Source organism: Megachile rotundata, chromosome 13, assembly GCF_050947335.1.
Source record: "Megachile rotundata isolate GNS110a chromosome 13, iyMegRotu1, whole genome shotgun sequence".
Taxonomy (NCBI): domain Eukaryota; kingdom Metazoa; phylum Arthropoda; class Insecta; order Hymenoptera; family Megachilidae; genus Megachile; species Megachile rotundata.
Genome location: NC_134995.1, coordinates 12,267,752 through 12,284,449, shown reverse-complemented (window position 1 = coordinate 12,284,449; position 16,698 = coordinate 12,267,752). Strand labels below are relative to the sequence as shown.

Below are 16,698 nucleotides of genomic sequence, written 5' to 3'. Positions count from 1 at the left end.
GCATATACGGACGCCGACCACGCGTACGCGAAAACGTGCAACACGCAAGCATCCCGCGGGAGGGAGCAACACGAGGGCGGGTGGTGCCCACTTTTGCCTTTGATACGAGCTGGCTGGCTGACTGGCCTGGTGGTGGGACGTCGCTGAAAAGAGAACCGAACCGATATTGCCAAGGTCTCTCCTCGTCGTGCAACCGCGCGAAACTGGTTCCGCGGGACACCGAGGGTCTCCATCGGCGGACATCGGTTCGACCGTGTACGGCCGTTGTTGCTGTTGTTACTTACCAGCACACCGGACTTCTACAGAGATTCCTGGACACGGGGACCACGACCCACCACGAGAACCGTGTCACGGATGTGGAGCATCCAATGAGTAGCCATTTCGGTACGGACGCGTTCAATGGAACTTCGATTCATTCTTTACTGAAGGGACATGATTCCAATCGCCTTTGCAAGATTCTGATAGGTTCACATGTTTGAAATTCATGAGACACATGAGGAAGACTTTTGAACAAGAAGCTTGTAAGAATTGCAACATAGGTTTAGGTAGGTTATTTTTAATGTAGGTTGCAATGGTCCTATGACATTGGTTCTCAATAGTGAGGATCTCAAGGTTCTCAGAAATCTTGAAATATACGTGTGTAATCTTACATGTGTGATGCACATGTGATGCTACATACATGATAATATATAATGGAGATGTCATGTGTGATCATGTATGATTATATATGACATCTAAACATATATATGATCATACATAATCAAACATAGTCAAACATATGCATAATCATATATGATCAAACATAGTCAAACATATGCATAATCATATATGATCAAACATAGTCAAACATATGCATAATCATATATGATCAAACATAGTCAAACATATGCAAAACCATATATGATCAAACATAGTCAAACATATGCAAAACCATATATGTTCAAACATAGTCAAACATATGCATCATCATATATGATCAAACATAGTCAAACATATGCATAATCATATATGATCAAACATAGTCAAACATATGCAAAACCATATATGATCAAACATAGTCAAACATATGCAAAACCATATATGTTCAAACATAGTCAAACATATGCAAAACCATATATGATCAAACATAGTCAAACATATGCATAATCATACATGATCAACAGAGTCAAACATATGCATAATCATACATGGTCAACAGAGTCAAACATATGCATAATCATATATGATCAAACATAGTCAAACATATACATAATCATACATGATCAAACATAGTCAAACATATGCATAATCATACATGATCAAACATATACACAATATATAATCAAACATAGTCAAACGTATACATAACCATACATGATCCAGATTTCATATATAATCATACATGACCACACACACACTCAAACATACACATAATACTACATATTCACCTAATTCTTTCATGTGACTCATAATTAAATTTCCTTCACATCTCAAGTATATTATAAACCACTAAAAATTTACAAAAAATTCACACAACCAATGTAATAAAATTAAAAATGCAAAAGAGTTGAACCATATGACCTTCGTCCTACTTCACATCATTAAATCTCTCTCACCAACTTTTCCCCTAGATGAAGTAGACTTACCATAGGTTATAATGTACAATTTTTTACATAGATTCTGATATCCAATTATTTGCATAAACTATACCATAGAATTATTAACGTAGATCGGTACCACCCGTCCCAGGCAAAAAACATCCACCGATTTCACGGACTCTTTACTCATCTAATTTCAGGAGTACACTATCCGATTCGTTCGCAGAAGAAAAGAAAATGGAAGATTCGCGACACGTGTACGAGAACGGTTCCCGTGTCGGCACACGATACGGATTCAAATCGAGGTGAAAAACATTGTAGAAAGCAACGGGTCAGCGTTATATTACGCTCGTAAAGAAAGTAAATATCGCGGCACCGCGTGCCGTAACAAGGAACAATTACGCCAGGAAGAAGGCGTGTGTGACGAAGTGTGCCAAGTTCGTGGCTCGTGTTCACGAGACTCAACAGTGTAGATAGCAACTTTTGTGCGTGAAAATTTTTGTGGCGTGGATGAATGTTTAATGTGGGGAGGAATTTTGGGAGTTCGGGAAATTGGAAGTTGGGGAGGTTGGAGGGTTTGAGGAGAGGGATTTGGGGGTTGGGAAATTTGGGACGGTTGGTTTGGGGGTTGGGGAATTTGGGACGGTTGGTTTGGGGGTTGGAGAATTTGGGATGGTTGATTTGGGGGTTGGAGAATTTGGGACGGTTGGTTTGGGGGTTGGAGAATTTGGGATGGTTGGAAATTTGAGGGTTGGAGAATTTGGGACGTGTGGAAATTTGGGGGTTGAGGAATTTGGGACGTGTAGAAATTTGGGGGTTGAGGAATTTGGGACGTGTGGAAATTTGGGGGTTGGAGAATTTGGGACGTGTGAAAATTTAGGGGTTTGAGAATTTGGGATATGTGGAAATTTGGGGGTTGGAGAATTTGGGATAGTTGGAAATTTGGGGGTTGAGGAATTCGGGACGTGTGGAAATTTGAGGGTTGGAGAATTTGGGACGTGTGGAAATTTGGGAGGTGAGGAATTTGGGATGTGTGGAAATTTGGGGGTTTGAGAATTTGGGATGTGTGGAAATATGGGGGTTGAGGAATTTGGAACGTGTGGAAATTTGGGAGATGAGGAATTTGGAACGTGTGGAAATTTGGGAGTTGAGGAATTTGGGACGTGTGGAAATTTAGGGGTTTAAGAATTTGGGACGCGTGGAAATTTGGGGGTTGGAGAATTTGGAACGTGTGAAAATTTGGGATTTGAGGAATTTGGGACGTGTGGAAATTTGGGATTTGAGGAATTTGGGACGTGTGGAAAGGGAGTTGAAGGTTCCGGCACATCTAAAAATTTATGGGGTTGAAAATCACAAAATTCAGAAACTTGGAGAATAGTAAATTTGAAAGTATAGAAATTGTGAGTAAATGGAGATTTAATTTAAGAATTTGAGGGGCTGGAAACATAAAAGTTTAGAACTTTGGTGATTGAAAATTTGAACGATAAAAAACAAATTACATCTGAAGACTCGCGAAGAATTGTCAGTAATAAACAGCATTTAACAAGGACACTTAATGATTCTCAGAGTTATGACTTGTGAAGGATGTCAGAGATCGTTCAGGTTTAACGACTTCGATCGGAGAACCGGAGAGCTCGCAGAAAAACAACGATATCCGCTTTTCATTCTTGAATCGAACCTGTTTTCTGATGCAGGCTTTCGCGCGGTGCCATCTTCATTTTTACAAATCAAAAAATTCTTCAATTCCACAATCTTAAGAACTTCATCTAAAAATCCATAAATATCAAAATCTGAAATTTATCTAATTTTTAAATATAGAAATTGTCTATTTAGCAATTCAAATACGAAGCTTGTTCCAATTCCTAAAGAGCACTTCTCGCCATTCGGGAACGTGGAATGTAAACTCTAATGTTGCTAAAAAAAACGGATGGAAAAAGTGTGTCTCGTGGAATGTTACATGGTGACCGATTATTCGTGTCGGGCGTGTTTGGATCTCACGGTGTATGACAGAGAAGTGTTTTGGTAGTCGCGAACCGTTACATCGGATTCCAGTTGAACGATTCGTCAGAGTCGCCAGACGGCGTGGGTGACTGGTTTCCGGTGAAATTTAGACGATTGTCTGTCCATAAAGTGGTGTTCAAATCTCTACTTTGAAATAAATAAGTATCAATCATAGGATGGTTCAATTCAACCCCTTTGCACTTCAATGTCTAGTGTGTCTCCACATTTCTTTTGTATCTTATAATTCAGATAAACAGATTGGTTACATATATTGTCATTTATTTACTATTTATAGTAAAAATTAAAAAATGAATTTGTCTTATGATTCACACTGTTCGGATACATTTTATTGAAAACCCTTTGTTCGGTGAATTTTATAAATTGAAGGTGTGTCTCCACATTTCTTTTATATCTCATAATTCAGATAAACAGATTGATTACATATATTGTCATTTATGTACTATTTATAGTAAAAATTAAAAAATGAATTTGTCTCATGATTCACACTGTTCGGATACATTTTATTGAAAACCCTTTGTTTGGTGAATTTTATAAATTGAAGGTGTGTCTCCACATTTCTTTTATATCTCATAATTCAGATAAACAGATTGGTTACATATATTGTCATTTATTTACTATTTATAGTAAAAATTAAAAAATGAATTTGTCTTATGATCCACACTGTTCGAATACATTTTATTGAGGACCCTTTATTCACTGAATTTTATAAATTAAAAAAATGCAGGTAAAAGAAATTAAAGAGTTTCAAGTGTTAACTTAAAATTGTTAAAGGGTTAATTTAAAAGGCAGTTGTTATTCACATCTTACTAATTATTACTACAACAAATAAACATATACAAATAAACATAAAAGGAATCTCACCGATTTGCATCACCCAAGCGCCGTTGATATCTACCTGTTTCGTTAACTTTCTCCAGGTAACCTTGTACCCTCATTTTTTCCCTTGCGCAGGTTACCAGTCGCATCGGCGGAGCATGCATGCAAGGAACGTTCTACCCTCTATGTGACGTAAAGGACCCACCGTTATGAAGGTCACCGTTGAGCCGAAGGTGGAGTGGTAAACCGAATGGTTGTCGACGTGGGAGGTCCATTCATTGATTGCTACTTGGTTCATTTTGGAGTAAGTGCATTTTAGGAGTTTTTGTACGTGGAGGTTAGGAGGGTAGGAAATTGGGGGGGGTGGAGACTTGGGAAATTTTGGGAGTTGGAGTGTTGGAATTTGGGGGGTTGGAGATTTGGGAAATTTTGGGAGTTGGAGTGTTGGAATTTGGGGGGTTGGAAATTTGGGAAATTTTGGGAGTTGAAGTGTTGGAATTTGGAGGGTTGAAAATTTGGGAAATTTTGGAAATTGACATATTGGAATTTAGAGGCTTGGAGATTTGGGAAATTTTGGGAGTTGGAGTGTTGGAATTTGGGGGGTTGGAAATTTGGGAAATTTTGGGAGTTGAAGTGTTGGAATTTGGGGGGTTGGAAATTTGGGAAATTTTGGAAATTGACATATTGGAATTTAGAGGCTTGGAGATTTGGGGAATTTTGGGAATTGGAGTGTTGGAATTTGGGGAGTTGGAGATTTGAAGAATTTTGGGAGTTGGAGTGTTGGAAATTGGGGGAGTTGGAAATTTGGGAAATTTTGGAAATTGAAGTCTTGGAATTTGGGGGGTTGGAAACTAGGGAAATTTTGGAAATTGAAGTCTTGGAATTTGAGGGGTTGGAAATTTGGGAAATTTTGGAAATTGAAGTCTTGGAATTTGGAAAAGTGCAAATTTGGCTAATTTTGAAATTTGATATATCCTAATTTGGGGAAATGGAAATTCTTCAACTCTTACACGAATGGTATGTATTACTCATATATGGAACTCATACATTACACACTATTTTATGTATTAACTTTTTAATTTGCATTCCATATATAAACACTAAATCTGCTAAATTCTACTTAAAGAATTTCTGAAACTCACAATCAAGGTTTCTCTCCGTTTCCATAATATTTCATCCTCACGAAAATCACCGACGATTTTACGGAGGCCCACAAACGGGACAAACCAGTTTCACGGCAATCATCAGTGAAAATTTTTATCGATCTTCCGATCTTCTGATGAACCGTAACCGCGCTATTCTATGTATACAAACGCGTTTCCTTCTCGCGATAGTTTCACTTTTAAGCGGTCGATCTATGTATTCCGCGGTTCGATATTAACTATCGCTGTGTTAAGGATGTTGCACAAAGTAGCACGTTTTAGTAAGAATTATGCGTGTGTCATAAAATCATGTTTTCTACTTAGGCTGACATATTGCTCTTCGTATTTTGCACTTGAGACGGTGATGGTTGTAGCAAAAATAGATGACATTGTGAGTTGTGTTAATGTAGAAAGTATTTGGGGTTGATAAGGATTTATGTTTCCGTGTTTCCCTAATTCCAATATGTCAATTTTCAAAATTAAACAAATTTCCAGGTACCCAAATTCCAATATTCCAATTTTCAAAATTTCCTAAATTTTTACTTCTTCAAATTCCAAGAATTCATTTTCAAAATTTCCCAAACTTCCACTTCTCCAAATTCCAATATGTCAATTTCCAAAATTTCCCAAATTTCCAACCCCCCAAATTCCAGCACTCCAACTCCCAAAATTCCCCAAATCTCCAACCCCCCAAATACCAAGAGTTTAATTTCCAAAATTTCCCAAATTTCCAACCCCCCAAATTCCAACACTCCAACTCCCAAAATTCCCCAAATCTCCAACCCCCCAAATACCAAGAGTTTAATTTCCAAAATTTCCCAAATTTCCAACCCCCCAAATTCTAACACTCCAACTCCCAAAATTCCCCAAATCTCCAACCCCCCAAATTCCAAGAGTTTAATTTCCAACATTCCTCAAATCTCCAACCACCCAAATTCCAACACTCCACCTTCCAAAATTCCCCAAATCTCCACGTCCCAAATTCCAATATTGCACCCTCAATCCTCCTAATCCCTAAACTCCCCAACCCACAAACCTCCAAATCCCAAATCTCAAATCCCAAATCTCTAAAAATTCCCAAACCCCTTTCCATCCCAAGCATCAACATACCGCAAGGTTCTCTTTCACCTCATCCAATTGGAAAGCTAATTACCATTGAATAATTAATGCAATAAAAGTAGCGACATGTCGAAACGACCCGTGCGGGAACGTCATTCACGCATTCCAGTATGCGTTTCACCGCGTGACAAGCCGGCTAAGTTCAAAGCGTGAAAATCTCGTGTCGAGGATATCACGGACGATTCTCTCTGCTGTTCTTAAGAGAGAGAGAAAGAAAGACAGAGACAGAGAGAGAGGGAGAGAGAAACGTGCACGGGACAACCGGTTGAACGCGATTCTCACTGGCGATCCAGAGAATCGGATGGAACGGACCTGTTGACCAAGTGGCCTCATTCGATCTGAAGACCGGAAGCGGTCTGCCGTCTCGACGCACGGAAAACACGGAAAGCCGCGGCTAAGCAAAAACACTCGATTTTGCGAACCAGTTTAACCACTGGGAAATCGGGCACTTCCTTTGCCTTTGCATTCCTTTGGGATACGAGGAATGCAACAAATATATTGTATTATCGATGCTAGTAATGTTGTACTTTATCTTACTTATGTATTCTTCTTTACTAGTTTAATACTTTACTATTTTACTTTAGTTTATTGCTTAATAATATATTACTTCACTACTTTAGTTTATTACTTAATAATATATTACTTCACTACTTTAGTTTATTACTTAATAATATATTACTTCACTACTTTACTTTATTACTTAATAATATATTACTTCACTACTTTACTTTAATACTTAGTAATATATTACTTTATATATGATTGTATGTATCATCTGATATGTTTGTATTGTATTTGGTATGTGGTTATGATGGTATATGTTATGGGGCATATGTGGTCAGTTATTATTTCACATATGAGTACATGTATGACTTCATATCTTGGTTGCCATATTTCATACATGATTACATATATCATCTGATATATTTGTATTATCATATTTGGTATGTGGTTGTGATTATATATATTATGTGACATATGTGTTTAGTCATTATTTCACATATGAGTACATATATGATCTCACATCTTTGTGTTGTCACATTTTATACATGATTGCATGTATCGTCTGATATATTTGTATTATCATATTTGCTATGTGGTTGTGATTGTATATATTATGTGACATATGTGTTTAGTTATTATTTCACATATGAGTACATATATGATCTCACATCTTTGTGTTGTCATATTTTATACCTGATTGCATATATCATCTAATATATTTGTATTATAATATTTGTTACATGGGTGTGATTGTATATATCATGTGACATATGTGTTTATTTATTGTTTCACATATCAGTACATATATGATCTCATATCTTTGTGTTGTCATATTTTATACATGATTGCATATATCATCTAATATATTTGTATTATCATATTTGTTATATGGTTGTGATTGTATACATCATATGACATATTTGTTCAATTATTATTTCACATATGAATACATATACGATCTCACATCTCTGTATCGTTATATTTTATACATACTTACATATGGTACCTCATACATTTTTATTGACATACATTATTTATCATACATATTCCATAAGTGTACCTGGTCATTGAGTTCAAAATCAGGTCACCTTATCTTCATTCCCTAAATCACTCACACAATTTTCGTGTCCAATCTTCGTCTCACATTCCTGCATATATTAATCTTACCACTCCAAAAGAAAACATGATTTACAGCATTTTAAAATAATTACATATTGTTCATCCTATATTTAATTATCATTGAACTTAATACTAGGAATGCACTGCTTCTCAAGCAGTGAGAACTCGTTATCGACAATGAAATCGTGAGACAGTGTAATTTACATTAATGTACAACAATCGAAATAGCGGTAGTCCGTTTAAGCGGGTTGCGGTCGATGTCCTCATTTTCCCGTAACTTCCGGTTCGAAAAATTAACATTGCTATGAACTGCAGGAATGCAGTCACTTATTTGCAGTTAAAAATCGATAACTGTTGTCCAAAAATAAAAGATGTGGTTCGTAGGAACAATTACTCTATTTATTATAAGTATTTGCTAGCTTAAAACTATGTTGACGATGTACAATAAACAGTGTCGCAATAAATAGTTGTGGACGTACGATACAAAAATATATCTACTTAAATAAATCTACAAGCTATGTACATAGCTAACAAAAATGCATATGGGACTGTACTTAAACATCTAAAAAGTGTAGTACAAAAATATATGTACTTAAAGTACAAGTTATATACACAGCTAAAAGTATGTGAGACTAAATGAAGCTGTACTTAAATATATAAGACTGCGTATGAAGCTGTACTTAAATATATAAGACTGCATATGAAGCTGTACTTAAATATATAAGACTGCATATGAGACTGTACTTAAATATATAAGACTGCATATGAGACTGTACTTAAATATATAAGACTGCATATGAGACTATACTTAAATATATGTATAACATTACACCTAAATCTCTCCATTAATTCAGCTAGTATTCTACAAGACTCTTCAAAATGGCAGCTCAACTCCTCAGTCAAACTCCAACCTAACCTAACTTAACCATACATACAAATATCAATCGTTGAAGAGAGCTGATGTCATGACAATTAAATGATTTTGTAAAAAAATCAAGTATTATAAAACTTACACTTTGCTTCAAAAACGAGAATGATTCAAACTTGTTAACAGAATTGCACTACAAATAATTATTTTAATCATCCGCGTTCTGAAAGGTTCAGTATAGATTGAAAGAAAAAGAAAGTATGGAAAGTTCTTTTTTAAGGAGTGGGATGTGAAGGTTGAAGGTTTTGGAATGGTTGGAAATTTGAGGGTTGGAGAATTTGGGACGTTTGGAAATTTAAGGGTTGAAGGTTTTGGAACGTTTGGAAATTTGGGAGTTAAAGAATTTGGGATGTGTGGAAATTTGGGGGTTAGAGAATTTGGGACGTTTGGAAATTTGGGGGTTAAGGAATTTGGGACGTGTGGAAATTTGGGGGTTGAGGAATTTGGGACGTGTGGAAATTTGGGGGTTGAGGAATTTGGGACGTGTGGAAATTTGGGGGTTGAGGAATTTGGGACGTGTGGAAATTTGGAAGTTGAGGAATTTGGGACGTGTGGAAATTTGGGGGTTGAGGAATTTGGGACGTTTGGAAATTTGGGGGTTGGAGAATTTGGGACGTGTGGAAATTTGGGGGTTGAGGAATTTGGGACGTGTGGAAATTTGGAAGTTGAGGAATTTGGGACGTGTGGAAATTTGGGGGTTGAGGAATTTGGGACGTTTGGAAATTTGGGGGTTGGAGAATTTGGGACGTGTGGAAATTTGGGGGTTGAGGAATTTGGGACGTGTGGAAATTTTGGGGTTGGAGAATTTGGGACGTGTGGAAATTTGGGAAGTGAGGAATTTGGGACGTGTGGAAATTTGGGGGTAGAGGAATTTGGAACGTGTGGAAATTTGGGAGTTGAGGAATTTGGGACGTGTTGAAATTTGGGAGTTGAGGAATTTGGGACGTGTGGAAATTTGGGGGTTGTAGAATTTGGGACGTGTGGAAATTCAGGGGTTGAGGAATTTGGGACGTGTGGAAATTTGGGATTTGAAGAATTTGGAACGTGTGAAAATTTAGGGGTTGAAGAATTTAGTACGTTTGGAAATTCAGAACTTGAAGGTTTCGGCACATTTAGAAATTTAAGGGATTGAAATTTAGAAAATTTAGAAATTTGTGAATAGTAAATATAAACCTATAAAAACTTGAGAGATTAGAAATTTGAAACTCCAGAAATTGGGTATGGATGTAGAAAAGTAATAAAAAATAAACAAAAAAAACTAACCCTATGAGGTCAAACTCTCCAGAGAGCCACCAAAAACTCTAACCCAATAAATAATCAATTTCACAACTAAATCTCTATGACTGATACTCTCTGTAGCCTCGATAAGCAAGGTCCTGTCCAAAGGACACTGTATCTCCTTGATAACCTTGATACTCGGGTCCATGATGAACATCCTGCTCATAAGCGTAATTATTCGAGTTATCCTTGTAATAAGGGTAGCCTATTCCGCTCTGGCTATAAACCGGGGGATGATAGCTCTGCGAGAGTGGTTTGTACAATTTTAAGAAGGCGATCACCCCGGGAATAACGATCGCTAAGAAGCCGAGGAACTTCTTGAAGGACGCGAGACCCAGGATCAAAGGCAGGAACAACAGCAGCTTTAACTTGAAGAGCTTCAACACGATGAGCATCGGTATGAGGAGCTTCCTCAGCTGATTTCGAGCTGCAATAAAATTTAAATTGTTTGTTAAACATATTTGTTACTTGGTGTTTAAAGAAATTTGTTTATTTATTATTTGAACAAGTTGGGTATTTTTTTTTGTTTTAATAAGTTTGGGATTTATTTTTTATTTAAACGAGTTTGGTATTTTTTTTTATTTGAACAAGTATGTTATTTATTTATTATTTGAACAAATTTGTTATTTGTTACTTAAACAAGTATGTTATTTATTTATTATTTGAACAAATTTGTTATTTGTTACTTAAAGAAACTTACAGAAGAGGGAGTCCTTTTTATCTTCGATCGTGTCGATTTCGTCTGCGATTTCGTCTAAAAATCGAGGAGCGTACACCTCGTTCGCTCCGGTTTCTTCTGAGGGCACGTGTAATTCGATGGCGACGGTTTTCACAAACTTTTCTAGCTTTCGCAAAGCGAATTTCATTAGTTGGTCCCACTCGGAGTCGCTGGACCTGAAATATGGAGAATTGAATTAGAAATTTGTGAGGAAGAGGGTATGAATTATACTTGGCTCAGTGATACTCAAATCCCCGATTTCTCAAGTACCAAATTTTCAAATCCTCAAATTTCTAAATTCTCAAATTCCTAAATCCCCAAATTCCATAATTCCCAAATTCCCAAATTCCCAAATTCCCAAATTCCCAAATTTCCAAATTTCCAAATTCCCAAATTCCCAAATTCCCAAATTTCCAAATTCCCAAATTTCCAAATTTCCAAATTTCCAAATTTCCAAATTTCCAAATTTCCAAATTCCTAAATTCCATAATTCCCAAATTCCATAATTCCCAAATTCCATAATTCCCAAATTCCATAATTCCCAAATTCCATAATTCCCAAATTCCATAATTCCCAAATTCCATAATTCCCAAATTCCATAATTCCCAAATTCCATAATTCCCAAATTCCATAATTCCCAAATTCCATAATTCCCAAATTCCATGATTCCCAAATTCCATGATTTCCAAATTCCAAAATTCCAAAATTCCAAAATCCCTGAATCCCTAAATCCCCAAATCCCCAAATCCCTTAAATCCCCCAAGTCCTCCAAGTCCCCCGAATCTCCTAATTTCCCCAAATCCCTGAAATCCCCCAAATCCCTGAAATACCCCAAGTCCCACAAATCCCCCAATTTCCCCAAATCCTTGAAATCCCCCAAGTCCTCCAAATCCCCAAATTCCCAAATTTCCAAACTTCCTTACCTCGGTTCTCCAGAATACTCATACGGCTCGCGACTAACTTCCTTCACCACATCCCTCGACATCCTCACAACCTTCACATACTCATTCAGATTATACTGTGGTTGATCAAAGAAATCCGAAAAATAATCAAGAGCCTGAGACTTGAAACACTCCGCCAAGTCTCCATTCAAACAACCCTTATTCGTCTTCGCCACATAGGGATCCACGTTTCGACCTGTTCCTAAACCTATCCAGTCGAAGAGACCCTTTCCTTCTCGCGTCTTGTTGAAAGGAATCTGCTCTTGTATTTGTTCCTGTACTTTCGGCGCATGGTTCTCTAAAAAGAAAAAAAAGAAAATTCATAGAAATGCATTCAAATAGAAATGTATAAAATTATATATGTATACTGTCTTCTATTATGAAGTACACTAATTATAAATAAAAATAAAAGAACAACATCTAAAATCAAAATTAATCGTCTGAGACTTAAGAGCAAATGTATGGATGTCTTAAGGAAATTCTTCTTTTGAAATTAAGGATAAAGTTGCTAATATTTGAGATTGTATGTGAAACTGTACTTAAACATATTATAAGACTGCATATGAGACTGCACTTAAATATATAAGATTGTATGTGAAACTGTACTTAAACATATTATAAGACTGCATATGAGACTGCACTTAAATATATAAGACTGCATATGAGACTGTACTTAAACATATAAAACTGCATATGAGACTGCACTTAAACATATAAGACTGCATATGAGACTGCACTTAAATATATAAGACTGCATATGAGACTGCACTTAAACATATAAGACTGCATATGAGACTGTACTTAAATACATGTATAAGACTATACCTAAGTCCCTCCATTAATTTATCTAGTATTCTATAATGAACAAATTATAAAACTTGAATAGTTGCATACATGAACTCACACCGAAGTCGCAAAATAAATAAAACAATTATACTTCTAATATACTTATAACATGAACTGATACACACATAGATTCTTAACCTTGATGTACATTGACAAAGATTTCAAGAATACCAAACATAACCAAACGCAATCCTTGACATTAATTTAAATAAGAGACTCGAAGATCATTTCCATTGAATCCTTCATTGGATCCTCGATCCTATATGAAGTAGTTACTTCATGAAGTAGATCCTATATCTAGTATTGAGTTACTTCATGAAGTGGATCCTATATCTAGTATCGAGTTACTTAGTGACAAGTACTCATAGCTTCAAAAGTTCCTTCAAGCTTAAAACCACTTAAAATTTCATAAACGTACCGCGTCCTTCAGCGTCACCGGAAGTCCCATCCTCAAAGGTGACGGCCAAGCAGGGTACCAACAGTATCCAGAACCACAGTCCATGGTTAACCAACGTCTTCAATTGCATGCTGCTCACCTGAACGTTGCACCTACACGTCCAACATTTTACAATCCCCATTTACACCCATTTTGTATCAAATAAAAAACATATCGCAGTATTGAGACCATGTCACTCTCGAAAGACCTCCCTTGATACCTCAAACTTCCACACAGAAAATTTGGTTTCTTGATATAAAATTCCTTTGAAGTCTTACCAAATCGTCAAGTGACCGGTTTCCAGAACGACATGATTTCGGGAAGAGAAAAAGTCACGTTGATCGCGATTCACGAACCACGCTCGAGTGTCCGCTGGAAAGCAACTTCGATCGTAACCGCGCTGTGGATTCCGAAGTGCCGTTACCTCGGCGGACCAATCGCGTAGCGGGATTCAAAGGAACCGGGTCCGTAACCTTGTATTCCGGTCGCGCCTTCACGGTATTCGTTACGATCATCACGTACGCTCTTAATCAACGATAGTTCGATTTTCATGGTTTTTGGTACCGTTACTTTTTCTTATTTTTATTTTTAACCGGGTAGGAGACCATTTTTTTATTTTTTGAGGATATGTATTCGATTTTCATGATTTTTGGTACTGTTACTTTTTCTTATTTTTTTTTTTTTAACTGGGTAGGAGACCATTTTTTTATTTTTTTTAAGGCCATGTATTCGATTTTCATGATTTTTGGTACCGTTACTTTTTTTTTACTGAACTGAGGGGGTATTTTTTTTTATTTTAAAGCCATGAATTTGACTGAAGTTTTGGAGGGTTGAAATTTGGAGAGATTTTATATTTTTAGGGATATAACGTTTTGGAAGGTTGGAACTTGATGAGTTTTGAATTTAGAAGCCTTCAAATTTTGAGAGAGTGAAGCTTGAGAAGTTTTGAAATTTTAAGAGATTGAAACTTGAGGAGTTTTGAAATTTTGAGAGATTGAAACTTGAGGAGTTTTGAAATGTTGAGAGATTGAAACTTGAGAAGTTTGCAACTGTTGAGAGATTGAAACTTGAGAAGTTTGCAACTGTTGAGAGATTGAAACTTGAGAAGTTTGCAACTGTTGAGAGATTGAAACTTGAGAAGTATACAAATTTTAGGAGATTGAAACTTGAGAAGTATACAAATTTTAGGAGATTGAAACTTGAGAAGTATACAAATTTTAAGAGATTGAAACTTGAGAAGTATACAAATTTTAGGAGATTGAAACTTGAGAAGTATACAAATTTTAGGAGATTGAAACTTGAGAAGTTTGCAACTGTTAAGAGATTGAAACCTGAGAAGTTTGCAACTGTTGGGAGATTGAAACTTGAGAAGTTTCCAAATGTTGAGAGATTGAAACTTGAGAAGATTGCAACTGTTGAGAGATTGAAACCTGAGAAGTTTCCAAATTTTCAGAGATTGAAACTTGAGAAGTTTTCAAATGTTAAGAGATTGAAACTTAATGAGTTTTAAATTTTAGAAGCCTTCTAATTTTGGTAGATTTGAAACTTGAAAACTTTTAAAATAAAGAAAGATTGAAACTTGCACTATCAAATTTTAATAAGCTATTCAAATTAAAAAATCTGTGTCCTACCTGAGTTCAAAACTACATTTACCATAACATCACTAAATCACATCTTCTGTCACAAAACCATCATTAACACTAAAACTACCGATATTAAATACACTTCAAAATCAAAAGTAACGTAGAAAAATAAATAATACACTATAATATTCCAACAAAAACCCTTCATAAAACCTCCATGACACAAAGTCTCAAATTTCTCCTACTTGATAATTCCAATATTAAACATCAAACTTTAATATAAATGACCCAAATATCGATCACACATCCTCATTGAAACAAAATCACAATTCATCAAAACTTCATAAAAATCTCAAACCACTAATGACTTTAATTTCTAATTTCGAACAACAAACTCAAACCTGCCAATTACATAAACAATTTCTCACCTTAATTAGAAAACGAGTCAGTCCCAATATGAACAAGTATTCTCGTCCCGATTGAATAACTTGAATAACCGATGAATGAACTTGAAGCAGTGCGACGCATCTGCTGGAGTTTGACTTCATTTATACGATCAAGCATCGTTGCTCAAAAGGAGACAGAGAGAGGGTAAAATCCGTGGGTTGTCGCGGGAGGAAAGAAAAAAAGAGGCGTTGAAAAAAATCGAAAGTGAAAGCAGTCGGACCGGATGTAGGACCGGAATCGGGCAGTTTTGAACAAAGAGAGACGAGCAGGAGCAATGAATCGGACGAAGTCATTGGACTTTCCTTCGTAATTCTATGGTCGAACGTGCGTCATAGCCTTGCTCCTTTCGTTTTCTCTCGTGACCCATACCTATATGTGGATGTGGATGTATGGATACGTTTGTGGTTGTGTATTGCTCTTCCGGATTGAGACATTGGCGTAAGGATGAGAGGAAGGATGAGAGGAAGGATGAGAGGAAGAATGAGAGGAAGGATGAGAGGAGGAATGAGAGTAAGGATGAGAGGAAGGATGAGAGGAAGGATGAGAGGAAGAATGAGAGGAAGGAGGAGAGGAAGAATGAAAATAAGTTTGAGAAATACAAGATGGAGGCTGAGATTGAAACTTGAGAAGTTTATAAATGTTGAGAGATTGAAACTTGAGAAGTCTTCGAATGAGATGGAGAACCGAGGGGTCGTAGATTTAGTATTTGAAGTATAGAAATTTTTAGGGGTATAGGTTTTTGAATTGGCAAATTTTTAAGTATTGGTATTTACAAATTTTTGGAGCAACAAATTTTCAGATCTTCAATTTCTAAGTTCAATTTCCATATCCTCAAATGATCAAATCTCCAAATTTTCTACTTTAGCAATTTCCACATCATCAAATTTCCAAATTTCCCAACTTGAATGTCCTCAACTTCTCTAATCCCTAATTTCTACAACCCCAAATTCTCAAACCCCCAAATTCCCAGACTTGCCCTCTTCCGCGCCCCTGAATTCTCAAATCCCTAATTTTTACATCCCCCATTTTCTCAAACCCCCAAATTCCTAAATTTCCCAACTTCCACACCCCCCAAAATCCTGAAACCCCAAATTCTCAAATTTCCCCTCTTCCACGCCCCCGAATTCTCAAATCCCTAATTTTTACATCCCCCATTTTCTCAAACCCCCAAATTCCTAAATTTCCCAACTTCCACCCTCCCAAATCCTCAAACCCCCAAATT

General features: G+C 36.4%; 1 protein-coding gene across 3 annotated transcripts; it reads right to left on the bottom strand.

Moving 5' to 3' along the window:
- Positions 1–7,927: 7,927 nt before the first annotated feature.
- Positions 7,928–16,004, bottom strand: Osi2 (DUF1676 domain-containing protein Osi2). Of its 3 annotated transcripts, none has more exons than XM_012290406.2 (5): positions 15,458–16,004; positions 13,429–13,559; positions 12,147–12,462; positions 11,206–11,399; positions 7,928–10,932 (listed from the first exon to the last, which is right to left on the bottom strand). In XM_012290406.2, exons 2-5 carry the CDS (start codon positions 13,535–13,537, stop codon positions 10,565–10,567), a joined length of 987 nt encoding a protein of 328 aa, XP_012145796.2. In that variant the 5' UTR covers positions 13,538–13,559; positions 15,458–16,004; the 3' UTR covers positions 7,928–10,564. The 3 variants fall into 3 exon arrangements, with proteins under 3 accessions (XP_012145796.2, XP_012145797.2, XP_076394739.1); XM_012290407.2 differs by lacking the exon at positions 15,458–16,004 and adding an exon at positions 13,725–14,561; XM_076538624.1 differs by lacking the exon at positions 15,458–16,004 and adding an exon at positions 13,667–13,728.
- Positions 16,005–16,698: the final 694 nt, after the last annotated feature.

Coding starts and splice junctions, on each gene's coding strand:
- Osi2 (XM_012290406.2), bottom strand. CDS start 13,537: ATGCAATTGAAGACGTTGGTTAACCATGGACTGTGGTTCTGGATACTG. Junction 11,400..12,146: donor GAGTATTCTGGAGAACCGAG/GTAAGGAAGTTT, acceptor TCCATATTTCAG/GTCCAGCGACTCCGAGTGGG. Junction 10,933..11,205: donor TAAAAAGGACTCCCTCTTCT/GTAAGTTTCTTT, acceptor ATTTTATTGCAG/CTCGAAATCAGCTGAGGAAG.